A 26,824-nucleotide genomic window follows, 5' to 3' on the forward strand; every position below is an offset into this window, starting at 1 on the left:
ATGAGGCCATGGAAGGCGGGGCACAGGGGAAGAAACCGGGGAAAGACGGCGTTGAGGGGATGTCGTCAACCGAATGCAATGTTTGGTCCCGTTTGGACCTCAGTTGAGACACACTGTAAAAAAGGCATTATTTCGGGAAATTTGGCTATGGCCGGGCTGTTAGAGGGTATTAAGAACCTCGGTCGATCTTGTTGGGTGCGTCTGTGAGAATACAATGACGTGTTTAAAGCTAGGAGCTTGTCACTTGCTTTAAACCACTCCCAACAAAAAATAGGACAAGAATGACAAAATGTTGATAATTGTTGAAGTGGGAGGATGGGCTTAAGGGAGTTGTTCATCATACTTTTTTCTCGACTTCTTTATCTTACAACTTTTTCCACAATAAAAGGGGAAGGTGGGTGTGGCCCCGAGCTGCGGAACTCCCGGTCGCTAAAGCATCAACGTCGCCAGCAAATCAGAGCTCTTGAGCTCATGCGGGAACTGCATTACGTCACGGCAGAGCGCCTCTCCTGCCGGGCGCGGAGCGATGTCGTAAAAGCCACAGTGCGCAGGCGTCGCTGCTCGCTTCTCGTCTGCCGGGTTCGGCCACAGCGGACGCCTGCGCAGTAAGTCCGCCGGCCGTGCTGTGGCGGCCGCCTGGGCAGTTGGCGGTCGGGCCGCGCGCCGCCGGGTCGTTGCAGGAGGTGCCGGCGGCCCTGAGGCGGGCGGCGCGGGCGTGTGAGCAGCGGCCATGTCCATCTTCACCCCCACCAACCAGATCCGCCTCACCAACGTGGCGGTGGTGCGCATGAAGCGCGCCGGGAAGCGCTTCGAGATCGCCTGCTACAAAAACAAAGTGGTGGGCTGGCGGAGCGGCGTGTGAGTGAGCCTCCCCCTGCGGGCGGACGGGGCCTCGGGCCGCGGGGCAGGGCCGCCGCGAGCACTCGCTGCCGCTCCCGGCGTAGCGCGTCGTCACGGCCCTTGTCCGCTTGGGCGGTGACTTAAGAGCTACGGCCAAGGAGCCCCACCTGGGGGTCTGCCGCCGCCGTACCGCTGAGGGGCCGCGACCGAGTCTTCGGGCGTTCGGGGGTCTCCGCCCGCTGGTCCCCGGTGCTGCCATCTAGGGGTCGGGGGCCCTGGCGGCGGCGCCGCGCCCCGCGCCCCGCGCCCCGCCCCGCGCCCCGCGCCCCGCCCCGCCCGGCACCCCGCGCCCCACCCCGCACCCCGCGCCCCACCCCGCACCCCGCGCCCCACCCCGCCGCGCCCTCCGCGGACCCCCTGCGGCCCGCCTCCCCCTCCCAGGCGGTTTTCTCCCGAGGAGACGTGCGTGGGGCCGCAGACGCGGCGCTCAGTTTCCAGGGCTCCCTCTCCCTGGGGGTCAGTCGGGAGCATTTGCTGTTTCTTGCTTTTTATATTGTTGCCATCTTGTATCTGTGAATGAATTTCCAAGTTTCTCCTGTGTTCACTTAGAATTTTCTCTTCTGTCCTAAGGGAAAAAGACCTTGATGAAGTTCTGCAGACCCACTCAGTGTTCGTAAACGTTTCTAAAGGTCAGGTTGCAAAGAAGGAAGATCTGATCAGTGCCTTTGGAACAGACGACCAGACAGAAATCTGTAAGCAGGTGAGTTCCAGCAGCTACAGCCTCATCAACCCTAATGTTCTTTATAGCAGAACGACCTAGAGGTATGTTAAGCTTTAAAACATTATTTTGGGGGGAGTGGATTATCCTACGATAATTTGACCTAAACATCATCACTTCTTTTTGTTTGTTTTTTTTTTTTTAAGAGAAAGGGGTGGGGGAGGGGCAAAGGGAGAGGGAAAGAGAAAATCTCAAGCAGGCTCCATGCCCAGCACGGAACCCAACTCGGAACCCAGCTGGGGGCTTGATGTCACATGATGGTGACCTGAGCCCCACTCAAAAGTCAGAGGCTTAATGAGCTGAGCCACCCAGGTGTCTCTGTGGCATCACTTTGTTAATTGAAGTATAATTAAATTAGGGATAAGTCCTGTCACCGCCTGTCACTGAAGTGTTACTATAGTCTTACTAAATATAGTACATATGCTGTTCTTTTCTTCTGTGACTTATTTTAAAATGAAAAGTTTGAACCTCTTAATCCCCCTTATTTTCACCTATTCCCCGCCCACCTCCCCTCTAGCAACTAGTTCTCTCTAGTTAAGAGTCTGTCTTTTTGTCTCTTTTTGTTTGTTCGTCTGCTGTGAAATCATGCAGTGCTAGTCTTTCTTTGACTTCTTCCACTTAGCATTATACCCTGTAGGTCCACCCACATCATTGCAAATGGCAAGACTTACTCTTTTTGATGGCTGAGTACTATTCCATTGTGTATACATCTTCATCCTTTCATCTGTCAGTGGACACTTAGGTTGTCCTAAGTCCAGTGTCCAATATCATAGCTGTTATCAGTAAGGCTGCAGTAAACATAAGGGTGCATGTATCTTCAAGTCAGTGTTTCTGTTTTTGGGGGGTAAATACCCAGAGATGTGATTACTGGATCATATGGTAGTTCTACTTCTAATTTTTTGAGGAACCTCCACACTTTCCCACAGTGGCTGCACCAGTTTGCATTCCCGCCAACAGTTCATGAGAGTTCCTTTTTCTCTACGTCGTCACCAACACCATTTCTTGTTTTATTTTCATCCTAGCCGTTCTGACAGGTGTGAGGTGATAACTCATTATGGTTTTGATTTGCATTCCCTTGATGCAAATCATGTGATGTTGAGCATCTTTTCATGTGTCTGTTGGCCTTCTGGATGTCTTCTTAGAGAAAATGTCTGTTGAGGTTCTCTGTTTTAATAAGATTATTTGGCTTCTTTGTTGTGCAGTGCTGTTTTTAATAATTCAGGACATGAACAATTTTGCCAAGTCTCTAAAAATTAAATCTACTGAGTTGCCTTATTTTGTCCATTTATATATTTGTAGTGGAATATTCCTGAAAATAGAATTTCTTTTCAGGGTTTTCACCGTTTACAACTTTTACTAAATTGCCCTTTTCTCCACCTAAATAAGATATTCGAGCACAAGATAATCCAGTATATCCTTTAGGTGAAGGTCAAATTATTTCTTGTAAATCAATAGCTGAGAAGGATGGAATTTAATTTTCTCCCCAAGTTCTTAATTCTTGTGGTTAGTTAACAAGTGACGTGCAATAAAGACATTGCTTATTTAAATCTGTTGGGGTTTTTTTTTAGATTTTAACTAAAGGAGAGGTTCAAGTATCAGATAAAGAACGGCATACGCAGCTGGAGCAGATGTTCAGGGACATTGCAACTATCGTAGCTGACAAGTGTGTGAACCCTGAAACAAAGAGACCGTATACTGTTATCCTTATTGAGAGAGCCATGAAGGACATCCACTATTCAGTCAAAACCAATAAGAGTACAAAACAGCAGGTGAGTGGCTTTTAATGTCAAAAGGTGTCCACGTGAAAATCAATTTTCTCTGAAGAAAACATTAAAATAGTCGGTCTGTAATAATAAAATACTAGTTGGAAGCACTTGGGTCGGAGATTTGGGGGAGGGAGGAGGAGAAGATGGGGCTCGTAGGGAGGAGCAATGGAATTTTTTTTAACAAAGTCCAAATGTACTACAACTCTCATCTCCTTTCCAAATCAGACCTTTAGAGATAAAACTTGGAGTTTTTTTTTTTTTAATTTTTTTTTTTCAATTTTTATTTATTTATGATAGTCAGAGAGAGAGAGAGGCAGAGACATAGGCCGAGGGAGAAGCAGGCTCCATGCACCGGGAGCCCGATGTGGGATTCGATCCCGGGTCTCCAGGATCACGCCCTGGGCCAAAGGCAGGCGCCAAACCGCTGCGCCACCCAGGGATCCCAAAACTTGGAGTTTTAAAGAGTTATTCCAACTCTGTATTTTAGATTTTATTTATTTATATGTACTTCACATGCCACACAAGTCATCTTTATAAAGGGAACAGTTCAGTGGTCTATTCACAAAGTTCCTGCAGTCTGCCCTAATTTGACAATATTTCCATTGCCACCAAAAGAAACTCTTGTCAACATTAGCAGTCACTCCTTGTTTTCTCCCTCTTACAAGTGTTTGGCAAATTTGTTTTCTGTTTTCTGTGGACTTTTCTATTCCAGACATTTCATATAAATGGAATCATACAATATGTGTCCTTTAAAGGTTCCTACCTGTTATTGTACATGTCAGTACTTCATTCGTTCTTAGGACTTGATAATAACTTGTGTGGAAATACCATATTTCGTTCATGAATATTGGAGTTGTCTAATCCACCGTTTTTATTACAGCCAAACTGGATGTATAATTTTTTTTTTTTTTTTTTTTTTTTATGTATCATTCTGGTTTTGATTTGCATTTCCCTGGTAACTATGATTTCAGCATATTTTCATGTGATCTTTAGAAAAATCACTACTTGGACAATTTTTCAATCATTTGTGTTTTCATTATCAAGTTGTAAGGGTTCTGTATATATTCTGGATACTGATACCTCATCAAATGTGTGATTTGCTAGTATTTTCTCCTATTTAATGGGTTGTCTTTTCACTTTGTTGTTAGTTTTTTGAACCACAAAAGTTTGTGTTCTGTAAGTGCAATTTATCTATTTTTTCCTACTGATGTTTCTGTTGTCTGTGTCCTGTCGAAGAACCGCCGCCTAATTCAGCCAGGTGGAAACTGCTTTGTTTTGAATCCCTTAGAAAGTAATGCAGCAGAAGGGGCAAAGAAGTGGCCATTGTTTTCAATTTTGTCTTGCTAGGCTTTGGAGGTGATAAAGCAGTTAAAGGAGAAAATGCAGATCGAACGTGCTCACATGAGACTCCGGTTCCTTCTCCCAGTGAATGAAGGGAAGAAGCTGAAAGAAAAGCTCAAGCCACTGATCAAGGTCATAGAGAGTGAAGACTACGGTCAGCAGTTAGAAATTGTAAGACAAAACACTCTTACTCTTTTGCTTCCTTGTTACCAAAGTAGTCTGTTCTCTAGTCATAAATGTGTAATGAATATTTAGAAGGTAAGAACAGTAAGACATTTCCAGAAACCTCTTATTAATTAAGTAATAAGTAAAAATGTAAAGGTCTAAGTGAAATTAAGTTGTAGTTAAACACACTTTGGATTTTTTTTAGGTGATTCTATGCTTATTTTGGATGAGAGTATATGTTTTACAGTGAGTCTCTTATTATGAGGAAATTGGAAATAAGACCAGTTGAACAGCCTCATTTACGACAGAACTTTTTTTTTTTTTTTTTTTTTTTTTTTAAGATCCATTTATTTATTTGAGAGAAAGAGAATCTCAAGCCGACTCCATGTTGAGCTCGGGGCCAGATACAGGGCTCAATCCTACAACCCTGAATTCATGACCTGAGCTGAAACCAAGGGTTAGGTGGTCAACCAACTGAACCACCCAGGTGCCCTATCACAGAACATTTTATAGAAGCAGCCAAAGAATTTTGTCTTAGAACCTCACCCTACAGTGTCAGACACAGTATAGATTCCATTGTCTGCAAACTCATCCCTTAGGACTTTGCAGCAGCTTCAGTTCAAATGAACTCTAGACTGGGATTGTTGAGCATTTCATTCTAAACCTGAAACAACACATCTGACATTCTGAAGTTGTCAAATCTTTTCAAAACTTTACACGTGATTTCTAAATGGGCCTTTCAAGATTTTCTCCTTCAGATGTCAATAAAAAGAGGTACTTTCCTGGAACTATAAATGTTCATGCTAAATTTTAGTACAAAAAGAACTATACTTTTCTAGTCCCATTCACTTTACAGCCAAGAAATCCAGAGAAGTCCTCAGACAAGGAGGTTGATGCCCGTCACAGGGCCTACATGCATAAAGACAGTAGAAGGTTCTGGAAGACAGTATGAAGGTTCCTCAGTTGAAAATTAAGTACACTACAATATAGCAATTGCACTACGAGGCATTTACCCAAAGACGCTGATTTGAAGGAGTACGTGCACCCTGGTGTTTATAGCAGTATTATCAACAATAGCCAAACTATAGAAAGAGCCCAAGTGTCCATCATCTGATGAATGGATAAAGTTGTGGTGTATACATACACACACACACACACACACACACACACACAGTGGAATATTATTCAGATATCAAAAAGAATGAAATCTTAGCATTTGCAATTATGTGGATGGAACTAGAGGGTATTATTCCAAATGAAATAAGTCAGAGAAAGACAAATATCATATGATTTCACTCATGTGGAATTTAAGAAACCTAGCAGGTGAAAATAAGAGGGGAAAGACAAAAATAGAGATGCAAGCCATAAAAGACTCTTAATGATGGAGGACAAATTGAGGGTTGATGGAGAGAGGAGATAGGTGGGGGATGGCCTTAAGGAGGGCACTAGTTATGATGAGCACTGGTTGCTATTATGTAAGCTTGAGTCACTAAATTCTACTCTTGAAACCAAAATTTCATTGTTATCTAACTAGAGTTTAAATAAAAATTGGGGGGGGGGGAGACGCTGGACTAGAACCCCGTCTGCTCCCCTGTGCATTGTCTTCGCTCTTTCATTGTAGAACTGTAGCAGCAGGGACATCCGGAAAGTGTCATGTGTTTGTCTTAGAGGAGCTAAAGCCGTGTTCATACTGTTGCTTTGCTCATCTTCATGTGGTGAGCAGCTGTGTTCCGTGTTTCAGGTGTGTCTAATTGACCCGGGCTGCTTCAGAGAAATTGATGAGCTAATAAAAAAGGAGACAAAAGGCAAAGGTTCTTTGGAAGTACTCAACTTGAAAGATGTGGAAGAAGGAGATGAGAAATTTGAATAACATCCATCAAGCTCTTCAGCTCTAAAACACTAAAGTATTTTCTTTTCCCACAGTCCTCTTTTCTGTGGTCTGCTAAATACTTGCTCAAACTGTTGGACATTTTCTATCTTTGTGGTAACGTATACACAAAAAGACTTTCCTAATGAGTATTACACTGTGGGATTCATTTAGTTTTAATGATAAAGTGGGGTTTTAGGCAAAAACGAAAAATCCAAGCTGCAGAGGGCAGAGTAACATGTTGCTACTGTCTCGTGCCTTGTACTTCCCAATGTGCAATTTATCCGAGGCAACTCTTGTGGGTAAAAAGTTAAACTTTGCACATTATATGTGATAAAATAAATGCAGGAGGGTATGACAATATGACAAAAGGAGTGTTTGCTGAAGAAAACATAATGTCTTATTTGTACTTAATGAAACATGTGACCTAATACAAAGTTTGGATGATGACTTCCTGATTATCTGAAAAATAGTTCTGTGATGACTGCAGGACTGAAGGAATATTCGTTAAATGTGCTGCCATAAACTAGATTATTCTCGGTAAAGAATAAAGTCATTTGTTTCTAATCCTTAAAGTTTATAATATATATTAATATAGCTGAATTATATGTAACCAATAAAACCACTCTTTATTTTTATTAAACTGTGTCTTGTGTTTCTAGACAGCTTCTAAGCTCCCTTTCCTCTGCCTTCTGTCTGGTAGGGTTGGAGAGTTCTCAGCAGGATGAAATAAGTCCTTTGAGGAATGGCGAGTGGTTAGAACAGGGCCTGTTCTGATGGACACCTGATAAATCTTAATCGTTTAGGAAGTAATTGAATATAAGTATTTTAGTACTTAAACACTTAAATGGACCACGTGCAAGTTTTTAAAAATCTGCTTGTCTTCAAAGGAGATACTCTATAGTGTTTTACTCAAAATGAACATGTGGTTGTGTTTCGTGGACAGAACTTTTTAACTGAGAGTTTTTGAATTGAACAGGTCCAGATGGGTTTTATAAGCACATAGAATTCACTGCTGATACAAGCACTCAGAAATGGCCCATTTGAAATTATGAAGTTAAAGTTGCTTCTCATAGTGTTAGAAGAAATACTCCTGCTTGATAAGTTGAGAACACTATATGTAATGTTGAATTACTGTTTTGATACCAGTCCTTAAGATGGCCCTCTGATTCCATTTTACTGGTACAGATTATTGCTTCATAAAGATGATCTAAACTCAAAGGCCCAGAAAATAATTTTAGCCAGTGAAGCTTATCTCCAGCTTAGATAATCAGTGTTTCAGGTTGGAAGTCCTCAAGATTGGAAATGTTCAGTAGATGCATCTTGAGTAGGAAAGTTCACCAGTTAGAACATCTCCTTTAGTTTTTCTCATCCTCATTATTCATCTCCTAAAAAGCCAGACCTTTAAGAAATGTCAAATGTAGATCACCTGTGAGTCACACATTAAACATTAAAAACTGTTTGCCTTATATAAATCTCATTACTCAAAAGTAGGTAAAAATTTTGGTTCTCAATCATGCTCCCAGGACCGGTGCTATAATGGGTTGTTTTAAAGTTCTAAGGATTGAGCTGTTTTCTTTTGCTTTCTCAATATAAGCTGTATTGTGTATGTTTGGTCAAAATGATATTTTAGAATTAGTCCTTTCCTGTTGGCATAGCTTCTTTCTGCGAAGCGTTGCTTATACCCATTCACAATTGCTCCAGCCCATGGACCTCACGCCACTTTGAAACCCCTCATAGGCCTGGATTTCACCCTATGTTGCGTTCTGGAGAGCGGCTTACAAAATTCCCACCTGGCATGCTAGATGGTGAGCTCCTCAAGGGCAGGAGATGAGCCATTGTGCCTTTGGACCCAATAGACGTGGGTTAAATGTCTGTGGATTGATACGTGCTCTCTCAGTGAGGGCTGGCAGAGGTGAGGATGGGAGATGACAAATTTGTCCAGTGAATGACTTGGTCAAATCCCTCTTTAAAGCTAGAAAGGGTGTCAAGCTTTGAGCTAAGGCTTCCCACCCTTCATACTGATGCATGCTAATATGCCACTTGGTTTCTGGTCTGCACAGATGCACAGATTTCCCCCACCCCCACCACCCCCAGCTCTCGGAGTCTCTGCCTGCAACCAGTCTCTCTTACATTTATTTGCCCCAGGCTGTCATAAACACCTGTACTCTATGGACTGTGATGGGAAATGGGGTAGAATTCCCTGGGCGGCTCAGCGGTTAGTGCCCACCTTCGGCCCAGGGTGTGATCCTGGAGTCCTGGGATCAAGTCCCACATCAGGCTTCCTGCATGGAGCCTGCTTCTCCCTCTGCCTGTGTCTCTGCCTCTTGCTCTCTCTGTGTCTCTCATGAATGAATAAATAAAATCTTAAAAAAAAAAACTCCTAAGCAGTAGCTAACACCATTGATTTTTTTTTTTTTTCTTGCATGCTACCCTCAAGCCCACATCATGAGGTTCTCTACAACTTTGGTAGTAATGAGTCTCGTTATCTTTGTAAGTTTTTTGCCAGCCTGCTCTCACATTACTGAAATTCAAAGTATTGGTTATTGGAAAACATTTTTCTGCTGCTGTACAATGGTGGATGGTTGCACATATTTTGCCATTGACAGTAATAGCTGAGGGGACAATGGCCATTGATTTTTCATCTCCATGTGTATATACCTATCATGGTACTTGGAAAGTTAATGAGTATAAGTGGAATTTTATGGCAACAATTCCGAGCTAAAAGTATAATCTTGACCTAAATATCATTTGGCTATTGCAGCTCCTACAGAGGAATGATTTCACAATACACCTAGTTGAGTTGCTGGGGGCCCGTTCCAAATACCCTGGAAGAGTTTTCGGTTTCACCAAATTCCTAGTTGGATAAGATTTCTGGTTAACAGAGAGTGGAGGTAAATGAGTTGTGGAGTTAAAGAAGGCAGAGTCATTTTTACTGCAGAGGAAAGTAGACTTGTTTCCTACACTCACACCATATCTCAGGATGTTTTTCCATCTGTTGAGCCACTTGAATGCCCAAAAAATTCATGGTAGAACTCTTCTTGTGGTCACCAAGGATAGTTAACATACTTTTCAAGTGATGAGGTCCACAGGCTTATTTCTTACTGTCACATGGAGAGAGAAAATGAATCAAGACTAGAAATCTTGCATGTAATTAAGGTAAAATAGTTTATGGATTTACAAATAAAACTTTGCAGATTATATGGATACAAGAGTGGTTCAATATTCAATTTCACAACATCAAAAAGAAAGGATAAAAACTATATGATCATTTCAATAGATGTAGAAAAACCATGTGACAACACATCCATTCATGATAAAAACTCAACAAAGTAGGTTTAGAGGGAACACATCTCAATATAATAAAGGCCTTATATGAAGAACCCATCACTATCCTCTTAACTCGATGGCAAGAAAGCTTTTTCTGTAAGTTAAGGAACAAGACAAGGATGTCCACTCTCACTTTTATTCAACTTAGTACTGGAAATCCTAGCCACAGCAATCAGACAAGAAAAAGGAATAAAAGGCATCCAGATTACTTTTTTTTTTTTGCATCCAGATTTCTAAGGAAGAAATAAAACTCACTATTTGCAGGCGCCTGAGTGGCTCAGTTGATTAAGCATCTGCCTTTAGCTTGGGCTGTGATCTCAGGGTCTGGGATCAAGTCCCTCATCCACCTCCCTGCTCAGTAGGGAGCCTGCTTCTCCCTCTGCCTCTCTCCCCCTTCTTGTGCTCTCTCTCTCTCTCTCTCTCTCTCACTCACACTCTCTCTCAAATGAATAATTTAAAAAAAATATTTGCAAATGACATGATACTAAGAAAACCCCAAATAACCCACCAAAAAACTACTAGAACTGATAAATGAATTTGATAAGATGCAGGATACAAAATAAGTGTACAGAAATCCATTGCATTTCTATACACTAATAATGAAACAGCAGGACACCTGGGGGGCTCAGTTAAGCGACCAACTCTTGATTTTGGATCAGGTCGTGATCTTAGAGTCATGAGATTGAGCCCTGTGTCAGGCTCCTTGCTCATCGGGAATCTGCTTAAGACTCTTTCCTTCTGCTTCTCTCCCTGCCCCCTCCTCTCCGCCACTCAAACAAATCTCTTTCTCTCAAACAAATCTTAGAGAAAAAAAAAAAAAGGGCAGCAAAAAGAAACTAAGAAAACAATCCCATTTACAATTGCATCAAAAATAATAAAAATACCTGGAATAAACTTAACCAAGGAGGTGAAAGATGCTGTACTCAAACCTGTAAAGCACCAATGAAAGAAATTGAAGATGACACAAACAAATGGAAAGGCATCCCATGCTCGTGGACTGGAAGAACAAATACTGTTAAAAAGTCCATACTACCCAGAGCAATGTAGAGATTTAATGCAATCTCTACCACAACACTAGCAACATTTTTCACAGAACAAGAACAAATAATCTTAAATTTTATATGGAACTACAAAAGACACAGAATAGCCAAAGCAATCTCAAAAAAGAAAACTAAAGCTGGAAATATCACAATTTCAGATTTCAAGATGCAATACATCAAAACAGTATGGTACTAGCACAGAAGTAAACACATAGATCAATGGAACAGAACAGAAAGCTCAGAAACTCGCAATCATGTAGTCAATTAATCTTCAACGAAGAAGACATGAATAAGCAATAGGAAAAAGTCTAACAAATCGTGTTGGGAAAACTGGACCACTTTCTCATACCATGCACAAAAATAACTCAAAATGGATTAAAAGACCTAGATGTGAGCTATGAAACCATAAAAATCCTAGAAGAGAACACAAGCAGTAATTTCTTTGACATCAGCGGTAGCAACATCTTTCTAGATATGTCTCCTGATAAAAAGGAAACAAAAGAAAAATAAACTGTTAGGACTACATCAAAATAAAAAAAACTTCTGCACACCAAAGTAAACAACAAAACTAAAAGACAACCTACTGAATGAGAGAAGATATTTGCAAATGACAGATCTGATAAAGGGTTAGTATGCAACACACATAAAGGGCTTACACACGCAATTCAACACCAACCCCCCCCCCAATAATCCAGTTAAAAGGCAGAAGACATGAACAGACATTTCTCCAAGGAAGACATACAGAAGGCCAACAGACACATAAAAAGATGCTCAACATCATTCATTATCAGGGGAATACACTCCTGAATACAAAGAGATATTACCTCACACCTGTCAGAATGGCTAAAATGAACAACATAAGAAAAAAGTGTTGGGGAGGATGTGGAGAAAAACCCTCATGCACTGTCAATGGGAATGCAAACTGGTGCAGCCACTGTGGAAGACAGTATGGAAGGTCCTCAAAAAATTAAGAATAGAATTATCATATGATCCAGTAATGACACTACTAGGTATTTACCCGAAGGATACAAAAACACTCATTTGAAAGGATATATGCACCCCTTTGTTTATAGCAGCATTATTTCCAATAGCCAAATTATGGAAGCAAATGTCCATCAACTGATGAGGGATAAAGAATATATTTTATACACACACACACACACACACACGAGAGAGAGAGAGAGAGAGAATGGAATATTATTCAGCCACAAAAAGAATGAAATCTTGCCATATGCAACATGAATAGGTCTATAAGGTGTAATACTAAGTGAAATAAGTCAGTCAAAGACAAATACCATATCACTCATATGGACTTTAAAAAACAAAACAAATGAGTAAAGAAAGAGACAAAATAAAAAAACAGATTCTTAATGATAGAGAACAAACTATGGTTACCAGAGAGGAGTGGGTAGGGGATGGATGAAATAGGTAATGCAGATTAAGCTGCTTGCAAATATAAATCTCCTGATCCAAAGACACAAGGGCAATCAATCACAGGTATTTATAAAAAATAATAATAAAAATAAAAAATCACAGGTATTTATTTATCACAAAGCTGCTTCTCACAGGAGCAACTCTACATAGTGTGTTTTTGTCTCAAAAGGCCCAGATTTATGTATAATGGTTCATTCTCCCAAGCAACCCAAGGAAGCCAGCTAGTCCTTAATAAAATGCTGATTGCCAAACTTCAAAATCCTTATTCTCAACAATAGTCCCAATGTTTATGAGTTTATGTATAAGAAATTTTTATGGGGGATCCCTGGGTGGCGCAGCGGTTTGGCGCCTGCCTTTGGCCCAGGGCGCGATCCTGGAGACCTAGGATCGAATCCCACGTCGGGCTCCCGGTGCATGGAGCCTGCTTCTCCCTCTGCCTGTGTCTCTGCCTCTCTCTCTCTCACTGTGTGCCTATCATAAAAAAATAATAATAATAATAAAAAAAATAAAACTTTAAAAAAAAAGAAATTTTTATAAAATGTTTAGCATAAGAATTTTTATAAGATGTTTAAAAATGTTTAATTTTTATTAAAAAATAATTGCATGATTGCTTTCCCAACTCCCTGCTAGGGCGATCCAAACTTACTAACCAAATCACTTTGGATGAGATGAGGAGCCTGGAACAAAGGCTGCCCAGACAATTTTTAAAAAGGTCAATCAGGAGAAAGTTGTCTTACCAAATAATAAAACCATCTGCATGGCTGCTATGATCAAGGCAATGTAGATCAAGGCATAGAATAGACAAGTCAACCAATGTAATAGAGCAGAGCCCAGAAATGTGGGGCCCAAACCCAAAACAGATGAAAATTTAATATATGATAAAAGAAGTTCTGGTAGGCAAAATAATGCCTCTGCCCACCTACCCACCCAACCAAAATGCCCATGCCCATGCCCTCATCCCTGGAGCTTGTGAATATACTTCTCCACATGGCAAGAGAAATTTTGCAGATGGCATTAAAGTTACTTTAAAATGGGGAGATTATTTTGGATTATCCAGATGGTCCCGGTATAATCATATGTGCCCTTAAAAATGGAAGAGGAAAGCAGACTGACTGGTTCAAAAATGTACAGGGGCAGGGCAGCCCCGGTGGCCCAGCGGTTTAGTGCTGCCTTCAACCCGAGGTGTGATCCTGGAGACCCGGGATCGAGTCCCGCGTCGGGCTCCCTGCATGGAGCCTGCTTCTCCCTCTGCCTGTGTCTCTGCCTCTCTCTCTCTCTCTGTCTCTATGAATAAATAAATAAAATCTTTTTAAAAAATGTACAGGGGAAAAAGAGGCAGGAAAGGGTTGCAGCATGAGAGGTACTTTACCTACCTTTGCTGGCATTGAAGATAAAGGAATGGGACTTTAAGCCAAAGAACTCAAAGGGCCTCCAGAAGCTGGGAAGGACCCTCCACTGGAAGCCACCAAGGAAATGGGCAGCTGAAAGGAACTAAATTCTAAAAAAAAAAAAAAAAACCTGGAATAGTAAGGAAACAATTTTCTCCTAAAGCCCCCAGGATGGAACACAACCCTGCTGACCCTTTGATTTTCCGCAGTGAGACCCATACTGGGCTTCTGACACACAACATTGTATGAGCTTCTGACATACAGAACTTCAAGGTAACCAGTACATTTAAACTGCTAAGATTGTGGTAATGTCTTATGTAGAAATTCTAGGGCAGGCTGGGTGGCTCAACAGTTTAGCACCGCCTTCAGCCCAGGGCATGATCCTGGAGACCTGGGATTGAGTCCCATGTTGGGCTCCCTGCATGGAGCCTGCTTCTCCCTCTGCCTGTATCTCTGCCTCTCTCTCTCTCTCTCTCTCTCTCCCTCGCTCCGTGTCTCTCATGAATGAATAAATAAAATCTTAAAAAAAAAGAAATTATAGATCACAAATGTTTCATTATGGTGACCAAAAAATGGCTGATTGCTAAATAACATTTGCATAATCTGCTGTGTATCTAAACAGTCTCCTACATCTAACATAGAGGAAAAATTAATTTTACATGCACTATAGAACTAAGTATAGAAATAAAGCCATGAAAAGTGTCAGAAAATATAGGAAAATATCTAACCCAAGAGTAAAATAGTCTTTCTTAAGGAAAACAGAAACCTGGAAACTATAAAGGAAAATAGTAAGAGATTTAACTACATGAAGGTGACATTTCTGAATGACAAAAGACATTTCAAGAAAGTTTAAAGAAAATATGGTTGGAAGAATAAGACAGGTGGAATGCCAACAAGTTAGGACAAACCATTATAAAGCTCCTATACTCATCCCAAGCACTTGGATGGACAGTAATTTGAAATAAACACAGAATAAGATAGTCAACTTCTCTCATAGAAATGCAAAGTAATGAGAAATCATTTTCTATCCATCATACTGAAGAAAAAGTAAAAGACTATTTCTGATACTGTCAAGAATGTGGAGAAACAGGCACTTTCATGCATTATCTGATAGAAGTGTAAATTGCAACAACCTTTAAGGAAAACAATCTGGTGATATCTCTTTTTTTTAAATTCTAGTATAGTGACCATACCTTGTTATAATAGTTTCAGGTGTATGATATCATGATTCAACAATTCCATGTGACCCAGTGATCATCATGCTGAGTCATCACCTCTTTCACCCATTCCTCCACCTAGGTTCCTTCCATAGTTAAGAGTCTGTTTCTTGCTCTCTCTCTCTCCCCTTTACTCATTTGTGTTGTTTCTTAAATTCTACATATGAGTGAAATCATATGGTATTTGTCTTTCTCTGATGGACTTATTTCACTTAGAATTATATACTCTCGGGAACCCTGGGTGGCGCAGCGGTTTAGCGCCTGCCTTTGGCCCAGGGCACAATCCTGGAGTCCCAGGATCGAGTCCTGCATCAGGCTCCCAGCATGGAGCCTGCTTCTCCCTCTGCTTGTGTCTCTGCCTCTCTCTCTATATGTCTATCATAAATAAGTAGAATCTTTAAAAAAAAAAAGACTTTTCTTGCTTCTTGAGGAAGGCCTGTGTTACTATATACTTCCCACTTATATACTTACCTCTTTTGCTGTGTCCCAAAGGTTTAGGATTGTTGTGTTTTCATTTTCATTTGCTTCCATGTATTTTTAAAATTTCTTCTTTAATTTCTTGGTTAACCCATTCATTCTTGAGTAGGATGCTCTTTAACCTCCATCTATTTGTGGTCTTTCCAATTTTTTTTCTTGTGGTTGACTTCAAGTTTCATAGTGTTGTGGTCTGAAAATATGCATGGTATGATCTCAATCTTTTTGTACTGATTTGTAATGTTGCATGTGTACTCAAAAAGAGGGAGGGATCCCTGGGTGGCGCAGCGGTTTGGCGCCTGCCTTTGGCCCAGGGCGCGATCCTGGAGACCCGGGATCGAATCCCACGTCGGGCTCCCGGTGCATGGAGCCTGCTTCTCCCTCTGCCTGTGTCTCTGCTTCTCTCTCTCTCTCTGTGTGTGTGACTATCATAAATAAATAAAAAATTAAAAAAAAAAGAGGGAATGCTCTGTGTCTATTAAGTCTACCTGGCCCAATGTGTCATTCAAAGCCCTTGTTTCCTTATTATTTTTCTGCTTAGTCGGTTTGTCCATTGCTGTGAGTTAATGTTCCCTAGTATTATTGTATTATTATCAATGAGTTTCTTTAAGTTTGTTATTAACTGCTTTCTATATTTGGCTGCTCCCAAGTTGGGGGCATAAATATTTACAATGATTTGATCTTGCTGTTACAATTATTAGACCCTTTTATCATGATTTAGTGTCCTTCTTCATCTCTTATTACAGTCTTTAGCTTATAATCTAGTTTTCCTGATATAAGGATGGCTCCTCCAGCTTTCTTTTGATGTCCACTACTAGCATGATAACTGGTGTCCACCCCCCCACTTTCAATCTGGAGGTGTCTTTGGGTCTAAGATGTGTTTCTTATAAGCAGCATATTGATGAGTCTTGGTTTTTTTATTCATTCTGATACCCTATGTCTTTTTTTTTAATTTTTTTTATTTATTTATGATAGTCACACACAGAGAGAGAGATAGATAGAGAGAGAGAGAGAGAGAGAGAGGCAGAGACACAGGCAGAGGGAGAAGCAGGCTCCATGCACCGGGAGCCTGACGTGGGATTCGATCCCGGGTCTCCAGGATCGCGCCCTGGGCCAAAGGCAGGCGCCAAACCGCTGCGCCACCCAGGGATCCCCCCCTATGTCTTTTGATTGGAACATGAAGTCCATTTATATTCAGAGTAAATTATTGAGTTCAGTACCATTGTATTCCCTATAAAGTTGCTGTTCATGTAGATTGTCTTTGTTCCTTTCTAGTCTTTGTTGTTTTTGGTCTCTCTTCCCCACTTAAAGGGTCGCCTTTAGTACTCCTTTCAGAGAAAGTTTAGTTTAGTGGTCATGAACTCCTTTAGTTTTTGCTTATCTTGGAAACTTTTCATCTCTCCTTCTATTCTGAATGACGGCCTTGCTGGATAAAGTATTTTTGGCTACATATTCTTCCCATTTAGCACAATGAATATATCATGCCAATCCTTTTTGGCCTGCCAGGTGTCTGTGGATAGGATACTGACAACCTTATGTTTCTATCCTAATAGGTTAAGGATCTCTTGTCCTATGTGCTTTCAGGATTTTCTCTTTCTCTCTGAAATTTGCAAGCATCACAATTGTATGTCAAGAAAGTGATGTTTTTGTTGATTTTGAGGGGGGGATCTCTGTGCCTCTTGGATTTGAATGCCTTTTTCCTTCCCCAGATTAGGGAAGTTCTTAGCTATAATTTGCTCGAATAAACATTCTGCCCCCTGTCTCTTTCTTTGTCTTCTGGGACACCAACTATCCAGATCTTATTTCACTTCATGGTATCACTGATTTCTCAAAGTCTGCCTTCGTGATCCAGTAGTTGTTTTTCTTTCTTTTTCCCAGCTTCCTTATTTTCCATCATTTTGTCTTTTATACACTGACTCTCTTCTGCCTGGTTTATCTTCATTGTTAGAGCCTCCGTTTTTTTCTGCATATCAGTAATAGCATTTTTCATTTCAACCTGATTAGATTTTAGTTCTTTTATTTCTATAGTAAGGGATTTTTTAGTGTCTTCTATGCTTTTTTCAAGCCCATCTAATATCTTTATCATCATTGTTTTTAATTTTAGTTCTGACATCTTACTTGTATCTATTTTTTTTTTTTTTTTTTTTTTTGTTACTTGTATCTATTTTTATTAAATCCCTGGCAGTGAGTACTTCCTCCTGTTCTTTCTTTTGGAGTGAGTTTCTCCCTCTCATCATTATGTCCAGAAAAGAAGAGAGGAAAGAGAGAGAAAGGACAAAAATAACAACACCAGGAAAACAAAAAACAAAAATCAGAAGAAAACACAAACAAAACAAAATAAGAAAAAAATCAAACAAGAAGTAAAACGCAACAAAACAATTAACCAGATCCTGGGTGTGTTTTGGTCTGTTTGTTAAAAGAAATTAGATCCCAGGGATCCCTGGGTGGTGCAGCGGTTTGGCGCCTGCGTTTGGCCCACGGCGCGATACTGGAGACCCGGGATCGAATCCCACATCGGGCTCCCGGTGCATGGAGCCTACTTCTCCCTCTGCCTGTGTCTCTGCCTCTCTCTGTGTGTGTGTGACTATCATAAAAAAAAAAAAAAAAAAAAAAAAATTTCTGGTAGAGTTCTTAAAAAAAAAAAAAAGAAATTAGATCCCAAAATAAGAAAGAAAAACTTATATATGTGTATATATATATACAACAATAAAAATAATATACAACAAAAGGAAATCAAAAGTAATATTCATATATATCATGTGTATTAAAATAAAAACTAAAAAAGAATTTTAAAAAATAAAAAAATAGCTGAAAAAATAAAACTTAAAGACTGAATAATTTTTTTTAAAACCCATGAGTGCTATATACTGCTTTCTCTAAAAAGTGAAGTTTTTCAGTTCTCTATGATTGGTAAATTTGGTGTTAGTTGGTTGTTCCTGCTAGACTCCTGGGAGAGGGGTCAATTGTGTTGATTCTTAGGTATCCTTGCCTGGTGGAATTGTACCTCCCTTGCCAGGGGGCCAGGCTCACTGTAAACTGCCCAAAATATTCAACTAATAAAATAGAAGTAAATTGAGAAAGGATAGCTCTTCCTGGAATAAAATGGTTCACCACAGAAAATTTTTTTCTTTAAAAAGCTTTTTGATGAATTTAAAGTGACATTCAACCTTTATTCTCATCAAGATTCATTTTCAAGGAGCTCTTCTGCCCTGCCCTTTGGATATTGTGGGTGAATTCCATGGTTCTGGGACCTGTTCTTCATGTGACTTGGACTTTAGCAGGTGACTCTGGCCCTGCGAAGTAAGTTATGAGAGCAGGAAGCCCAGGAAAGAGCCATAGATGTCTCAAGTTGAGGTCTTGGACCCACTTTGAGGACTAGGAAGCATTTGATTTAATAACTACTGAGGACAGTTGTTAGGAAAGCCATGAAAAGGATTTAAAACAAAACAAAATAAAAACAGATACATGGGGAATGGGTAGAAGGCTCCCAATGAAGAGAGAAGACTGGAAGGTTTGCACAGAGTGGTTACTTCTTACTGCAGTTCATCTCCCCTGGGACAGATGTTGTGTATTGGCACCAGATTCATGTGCCTCTCCTCCCAGGCTGGGGTCCAGTGGCTCGAGGACTTGGTGCCAGTGAAATACTGCCTATTCTCTTGTCCTCGAGTCTCAGGCTCAAGGCTTGGATCTCAGATTTGAGCTCTTTTAATCAGTTTTCAAATGTTTTGCTTTTCTCCAAGCAATCTAGCCTATAGTAGACCACAGAAGGGCACATAGTGGGGCACCCTACCCAAACATTTCTAGAGCAACCCACTGTCACGTCATTTTCCCTTTTCCATCCTGACCTAGTGTATGTGTACATATATTATTCAGCTACAAGTTTTTCCGAGGAAAAATGCCCTTACTACGTGTAGTGTACTCTAATGTTTTCTATTTTTACTACTGTTCTTTTTCCTTTTTTTATTGGTTTTCATGCTGGCCATGACCCGAAGCTTGAACACCACTGCTCTACATGACATCATCCCAGATCACAAGCAGAGGCTTTGGGGGAAGGGTTGTGTTTTTTTTCCCACTGTCCTTTTGCTTCTGAAATGATATTTTAACAGCAGTCTCATCTCTCATCCCCCCCTCATCTGTTGCCTCTCCTCATCTGACGTTGACCCAGATGGAGACGTGGAATCCTCAGCCATGCACTCGTATACTCACTCCAGCTGTGCGCCTACTAGTGCTCAAATCTTGGCATTTTTACACCAACCCTACCCAACAGGCACACCATATGGTTAGTGTACATGACCTTCCTGCCCTGAGCCTGAAGGCTCAGAGGGCAATTTCTAACAGGTCCATTGTATCATGAATGGCTTTTGCAAAGCTCAACATCTCTCTTTTTGGTCTCTAATAAGAAAGTGTCTTTTTAGATCCCCACCTCTCAAATCCAATTTCCTTTTTCAAATGCAAAGTCTCCAATATCGTTTGGAGTTGAAAACTGTTGGGGATTATTGCACAAGGGCTAAAAAAGATAATCAAAGGATGAGGGGAGAAAAAAGAACTTTTGTTCAGCAAACAGTAGAATTTCGCCTGTATTCATTCCTACTTCTTTGCTTCTGTGCATTTGGGGGTTTTATAACTTCAGTTGTTCTATAAACTATAGAAGAAAGGGTGTGGACTCCAGAATCAGAAAACCCTGAGTTTTATCCCAGCTTTGCTGGCTAATAGCTGCGTGACCTTGGGCAAATCACTTGATCTCTCTGTGCCTTTATTTCCTCATCAGTAAAATGGAGCTGATAGTGCATGCAAAGTCTAAACCCATCCCAGAGCAGATGCACAATAAATTGTTAATATTACTTCAGAGGAGTTTAGTGATTCATGTCCACAGCCACAAAACAAGCTGTTGGCTGAACAAGAGAACATCATTTTCCCCAGGGGCAGAACAAGGCATGGGGGACCAGGCTCCAACACCTAACTGCTATAGAACTCAGGGCAAGGTTATTTAGTCTCTCTGGCATTTGGTTTCCTCACCCCTAAAGTGGAGAAAATACCCTATCCATCTCACATGATGCTTAAGCGACATCATTCCCTAACAGGACATCAAAATCAGACTCATTATGTCCTAAATTACTCTTGAGAACAGTAGGTGACAAGAACTCCTGAGAGAAGTGTTGGACATCTACACAGGACATGCTAACACTGATGGATAAAAGCCAGAAGGAGTTGAACAGCTTTGAGATTTGCATGTCCCTTAGAACTTTAAGGACAAGACTGATTCTTGCCTCTTGTCTGGAAAAGTCTAAAGCAGAGGAGAGAGAACTTCATCAGAGTAAAGGACTTGGGTCAGGGCCAGGGTGGACATTCCCTTCATGAAGGTAGTCGACCCAAACCATCTGCAAAGGACCCTACCTAAGAGGTACCCCAATTGCCACAATCAGGAGCAGAGAAGGATGCTGTACTCTGGCACTTGAGCAGGAAAGGTCATAAGGGAACTATGCATTCGGAGCCCCCGCAGGGTAGTAGGGCAAAAAAACCCCACAAAATACCCCACAAGGCCATGAGCCAACATTTGGGCAGCTGCCACAAGCAGAAGATACCAAGGTCATATGGCAACTGCCCAGTCAAGTAAAACCTTTTCAGTCCCCTTTACATTTCCTTCCTCCTTTCCTCCCTGTCATCAGACCCAAGTGGGTGAGGAGGCGGCCTGAGGAGAATCCTTCTATGCAGCAGGGTTCTGGGTCCAGATCAGGAGGGGAGCCATGGGAGAGGGGAGGAGCTTTAAATTGCCTTTGTATCCTTGTTTGCAAAATGAATGGGGTTTCGAATATCCCCAACCTCCCAGAGATGAGGACCAAGTGAGGTAATACACATGATGTGCTTGAAACAGTGCCCAAAACCTAAAGTAAGCCCTGGACCCTGGTCAGAATAACAAGCCCACAGGCACACAAGTCTGGGTTATAGCCTGGAGCTTCCAGGTGGCTCTTCCTTCAGTTTCTCTGGCATTTTGTAGGTTTTGTCTTGGAAGATCAGCCTCTTTGGGCCTATTCAAAGACAACATCCCTGAACTGAGCAGTGACACAGCCCAGCAATTCCTGTCAGATCAGGACTTGTCTGGACTCACTGGCCCCTGTGTCCCCAAAAAGGGCAGTTTCCTCATCCTAGCCTCCAAGCAGTCAGAGTACAGGACAAAGGTACAATATAGACAGCTGCCAAGGCTGCCAGGTGTGGCCCACTTTCTCCCCAACTCCTCTACTGCCATCTTCCCTACTGATGGGACCACACGGACGTGTAAGCCTCCTACCCAGTTAACTTGCCACTCCTGTCCTTTGGAGACTGGTGTGATATGCATGGAGATGGTAAACCCACATTAACACTGAAGGATTCCAAAGGTGTGGGCTCCATTTTTTCAGTTCTTCTGGTTGAGGGGGACACCCAAGATTGAGTCACCATCTCTAATAAACTACTCTGATAAGTGTCAAAGAAAAGGGAAATTTCAGGGATGCCTGGGTGGCTCTGTGGTGCAACGTCTGCCTTCAGCTCAGGTCGTGATCCCAGGGTCCTGGAATCGAGACCCGCATAAGGCTCCCCACAGGGAGCCCGCTCCTCCCTCTGCCTGTATCTCTGCCTGTCTCTGTGTGTCTCTCATGAATAAATAAATAAAATCTTAAAAAAAAAAAAAGGAATTTCAGACTCAGGAAACCCCACAAACACCATTGAAAGCAATAATAACAACAGCAACCCACATCCCCAGGCAGTGGGGTGAACCCTGAGCATCCAATTCCAGTCCAGTCCTTTATAGGTGTGTCACGCAGAGTCAAGAAGAGCAAAGGCTCAGGGATTGTTTAGACTAAAGGAGTTGAGGGACACAGGACAGCTGGATGCATGTGTCATCATGCATTGGATCCTAGGGGAATAAAGCTGTTCGTGACATTATTGGGTTTCATCTCACAAAACTTGAATATGGGTAAGAGATTAGATAACAGTATTGGATCAATGTTAAATTTCCTGGTTATATAACTGTGGTTATATAAGACGATGCCCTCATTCTTAGGAAATACAGAAATATTTACGAGCAACAGGGGAGGGATGATGTTGCCAATTACTCAAATGGTCCAGAAAAAAATATGTTCTACAGAGAAAGAGACAGAGAGCAAATGGACCAAAGGTAAACAATGGTAATTCTAGGCCAAAGATAAACGAGAGTTCTTTGTGCTATTCTTGCAATTTTTCTAGAAGTTTGAAAGTATATCAAAATTGAAAGTCACAGGAAAGCAAGCCACAGTGAATGGATAAATGTCCTAAGGTCCTGCCTCACAAACATTTCCGTTGCTCCCAGATGAGACAGGCTATGGAATATTCCCACTTCAAAAATTTTTTTAATTTTTATTATTAAGGTACAGTTGACATCCAGTGTTATATATTAGTTTCAGGTGCACAACATAATGATTCCGCACTCCTGAGTGTTCATCACTGTAGGCGCACTCACCACCCCTCACCAGACGACATCATCACAACATCGTTGACAATTTTCCCTACGCTGTACTGTCCATCCCTGTGACTTATTTACTAAATTATTTTTTTTTCTTAAAAGAAAACATTTTTTAAAGATTTTATTTATTTATTCACGAGAGACGGGGGGGGGGGGGGGGCAGAGACACCGGCAGAGGGAGAAGCAGGCTCCATGCAGGGAGCCCGACGTGGGATTCGATCCTGGGACCCCAGGATCACACCCTGAGCTGAAGGCGGCACTAAACCGCTGAGCCACCCGGGTGCCCAAAAGAAAACATTTTTAATTGTTTTGTAAATTCAGGGCTGCAGTTTAGAAAAGATATTACTTACAAGGGAAAAAAGGTAAACCTAAAAATAGAAGTATTACAATGCATAGAGCTTTCAAGGATCTTATATATAGGATACATAAAGAACTTCCACACATCAGTTAGAATAGGAAGGAGCCAAATAAATGGATATTTAGAAGAAGACTTCAGAAGAGAAGATAGTCAAATAAACACGTGAAAAGGAACTCAATTTCTTTAGTAATCGGGAAAATGCAAATCTTTCTTGTTTTGATTATCATAGAGTTTTTTTTGTTATTTATTATTTCTTATTTTATTTATCTTTATTTCTAAATTTTTAAAAAATTCTGTTTAAATTCAATTAATTAACCCATAATGTATTAGTGGTTTCAGAGGTAGAGGTCAGCGATTCAGTGGTCTTATATAAAACCCAGTGCTCTAGGACACACTCAGTGATTGAGCATTTGCCTTTGACTCAGGTCGTGATCCCGGGGTCCTGGGATCAAGTCCCGCATCGGGCTCCCCATATGGACCCTGCCTCTCCCTCTGCCTGCATGTCTACCTCTCTCCCTGTGTCTCTTATGAAAAAATAAATAAAATCTAAAAAAAAAAAAAAAAAAAAAAGGAATTTCAGACTCAAGAAACCCCACAAACATGTCACATCAAGTGCCCTCCCTAATGCCCACCACCCAGTTACCCTACCGCCCCGTCCGGCCTCTCCTCCAACAACCCTGTTTGTCTTCTAGGATCAAGAGGCCCTTACTGTGGGCGCCGGCGGCTCGGTCGTGCAGCGTCAGCCTCCGGCCCAGGTCACGATCCGGGGCGCTGGGATGGAGCCCCGTGTTGGGCGCCCTCTCCCTGCCCTTTCCCCTACTTGTGATGTCTCTCAAATGAATACAATCTTTAAAAAAAAAGAGTCTCTTATTGTTTGGCTTGTTCATTTGTTCTTGTTCTTAGGTTCCACGTATGGGGGGATCACATGGCGCTTGTTCCCCCTGACTTGTCTGAGCGGCGCCGGAGCCTGCGTCCCCGCCGGCTATGAAACAGACTCCCGCGGGGTGTGTGTGTGTGTGTGGAAAACGGCAGGGGCGTCCCCCGCCCCCCCCCCGCGCAGCCCGGCCCAGGCGCCCGCACGCAGGAAGCCGACTGCGCGAGCCCAGGGGGCATGAGGGCCGCGCCCCGCCGCAGTGGTGCCAGAAATGCACCTGGGAATGTGTCCGACGTGCGCATGGTCGGGCCCCGACCCAGACCCCTTGAGTCAGAAAAATCTAGACGTGGGACAAGGAAGCTGTGTTTAAACCCCCAGGGGATTCTTGGGGAGCCGCAGCTCCATGAAATGAAAGCTGTGTTAAAGGGATCAGTTGAGGCTTATTTTCTGTCCAGTTCCTTATTTTTTTAAAAAGATTTTATTTATTTATTTATTTATTTATTTATTTATTTATTTATTTATGAGACAGAAATGAGCACATGTGGGGGGAGGGGCTGAGGGGGGGGCAGCAGACCCCCCACTGAGCACAAAGCCTGATGCAGGACTCGATCCCAGGACCCTGGATCGTGACCTGAGCTGAAGGCAGACGCTACACGGACTGAGCCACCCAGGCAGCCCTCTGTCCTGTTTTGTTAAATATTCACAGAAGGAAGACCCAGAAATATTCAAACTTCTCTAGAACATTCCCCAAGAAAAGTGACCAAGGAGAACACGGAGAGGGTTAAATGAACAGGGGATGTGACAACAGGAGCACTTATCTCCCTCCTCTGCTCCCACAGAGAGCAGGAACATTCCAGCCTTTCTCATCCGTCCCTGATGCGATGAGGGAGCACATGGCTGGAGACTCTAGGGAGAGGTTTGGCCCCTTTCTAGGGGGCTGTGCGTGCCCCCCTCGGCCGATGCGGCCCACGCCTGTCATGCAGGATCGTTGAACCAGGTAAGCTGGGTCCTCGACTATAACCTCCCTCAGGCACCAGCTTATTTCTGATCTCTTTTTAAAGAGAAAACCTTTTATTGGACACACAAAACCCAACCGGGAGGCAAAGAGGCTGGTGGAGAGCCTGTTTATGTTATTGGGCCTCTGGTTAACAGTATGCAGGTATTGGTAGTTAAGTGTTTGGAGAGTCAAAAGTTACATGTGGAGTTTTGACTACTTGCTTGCCTTGGTGGGCGGGCGGGGTGGGGGAGGGTGTCTGCACTTATAAGTCCTGAGTGGTTAAAGAGTCAACCATACAACTATACTAACAGAAAATACTAAATTAGCAGATATTCAGGGAAGATCCAGCCATGTTCATTATTTTATTTGAGCAAATTTGGTAAAGAAATAGCTCAGAATTATTTCTCTGAAAAGCTCTGGGTACATTCATAATCTTTCTGCAAACCTTGGAAACTTATTCTTTTTTTTAAAGATTTAATTTATTTATTCATGAGACACACAGAGGCAGAGACACAGGCAGGGGGAGAAACAGGCTCCCTGTGGGAAGCCCCATGTGGGACTTGATCCCAGGATCCCAGGATCACGCCGGAACCAAAGGCAGATGCTTAACCACTGAGCCACCCAGGCAGCCTGGGAATTTATTAATTCTTACTGCAGAGAGCTGGAATCAGAAAATGCAACCGCTGCAATGAATGTGTAAAACGATAAAGAAGTCAAGAGAGAGAAGTATGTCATTTGGATTCTTTGGTCCTTTGGAAAGGCAACTATTTTCCTACAAACACATTTAAGAATGTAAGGCACCCAGGAGCCCTTGGGCGGGCTGGGGTGGGGTGCTATGGTGTGAGGTAAGCAAAATGGCAGATTCCCTGTCCACCCTGCCCGCCCTGCCGGCCAGGGCTTCTGAGAGAAGAGGGTGAAGTAAGCGTGGGTGCTGGAGGTCAGGTGGCAGAAGGTTGGAGGGTAGGTGAGCTGTGTTTTGGAAATCAGAATATCTTTATGAGGACGAAAGTGGACTTTTTTTGGAGAGGAAATAAATGAAAACACAGGCCAAGGAAATGGGACTCAGGAAAACCTGAATTAATCCTCATTAGAAATTCTGTGTTTTGCACTACACTTGGTACGCTTAACTAACTGAGCCACCCAGACACCCCTGAAGGAACTTTCTTAATGTAAAGCAACAAGTGAAAAGGTTAACAAACTTTATTACATGGAAATTAAAAAAAAAAAAAAAAAAACGTTCTCATGGAATAAAAAGAAAACACCCTCTCAAAGTCACTCTTAAATGTTGCTGGTAAGGGCCAAACGGTACTTGTCTGAATACATTTTATTTTATAAATTCAAATTTGAAACCACTTACTATTTTACATAACCACAGATCAAAATTAAACTACGTGTGACTGATCCAACAATCCATTCCATTTCTAGGAATCTATCCCAAAGTTATCTAGGCAAAAATGCAAAAAGATATGCACAACAATATT

General features: G+C 41.9%; 1 protein-coding gene and 1 long non-coding RNA gene across 3 annotated transcripts; one reads left to right on the plus strand and one right to left on the minus strand.

Moving 5' to 3' along the window:
• Positions 1-514: 514 nt before the first annotated feature.
• Positions 515-7,400, plus strand: SBDS (SBDS ribosome maturation factor). Its single transcript, XM_072837584.1, has 5 exons — positions 515-858; positions 1,471-1,600; positions 3,187-3,387; positions 4,732-4,896; positions 6,632-7,400. The coding sequence occupies exons 1-5, from the start codon at positions 731-733 to the stop codon at positions 6,758-6,760; spliced, it is 753 nt and encodes a 250-aa protein (XP_072693685.1). The 5' UTR covers positions 515-730; the 3' UTR covers positions 6,761-7,400.
• On the minus strand, positions 6,763-16,040 carry LOC140639126 (uncharacterized). 2 transcript variants are annotated; one of them, XR_012035980.1, is made up of 4 exons: positions 15,638-16,040; positions 13,935-14,059; positions 13,675-13,845; positions 6,763-13,032 (listed from the first exon to the last, which is right to left on the minus strand). It is a non-coding gene; the product is annotated as an uncharacterized lncRNA (long non-coding RNA). The 2 variants fall into 2 exon arrangements; XR_012035979.1 differs by lacking the exon at positions 6,763-13,032 and having other exon boundaries at positions 13,047-13,845; positions 15,638-16,038.
• Between the last annotated feature and the right edge of the window lie 10,784 nt (positions 16,041-26,824).

The sequence above is a fragment of the Canis lupus genome, chromosome 8 (genome assembly GCF_048164855.1).
Source record: "Canis lupus baileyi chromosome 8, mCanLup2.hap1, whole genome shotgun sequence".
Classification (NCBI taxonomy): domain Eukaryota; kingdom Metazoa; phylum Chordata; class Mammalia; order Carnivora; family Canidae; genus Canis; species Canis lupus.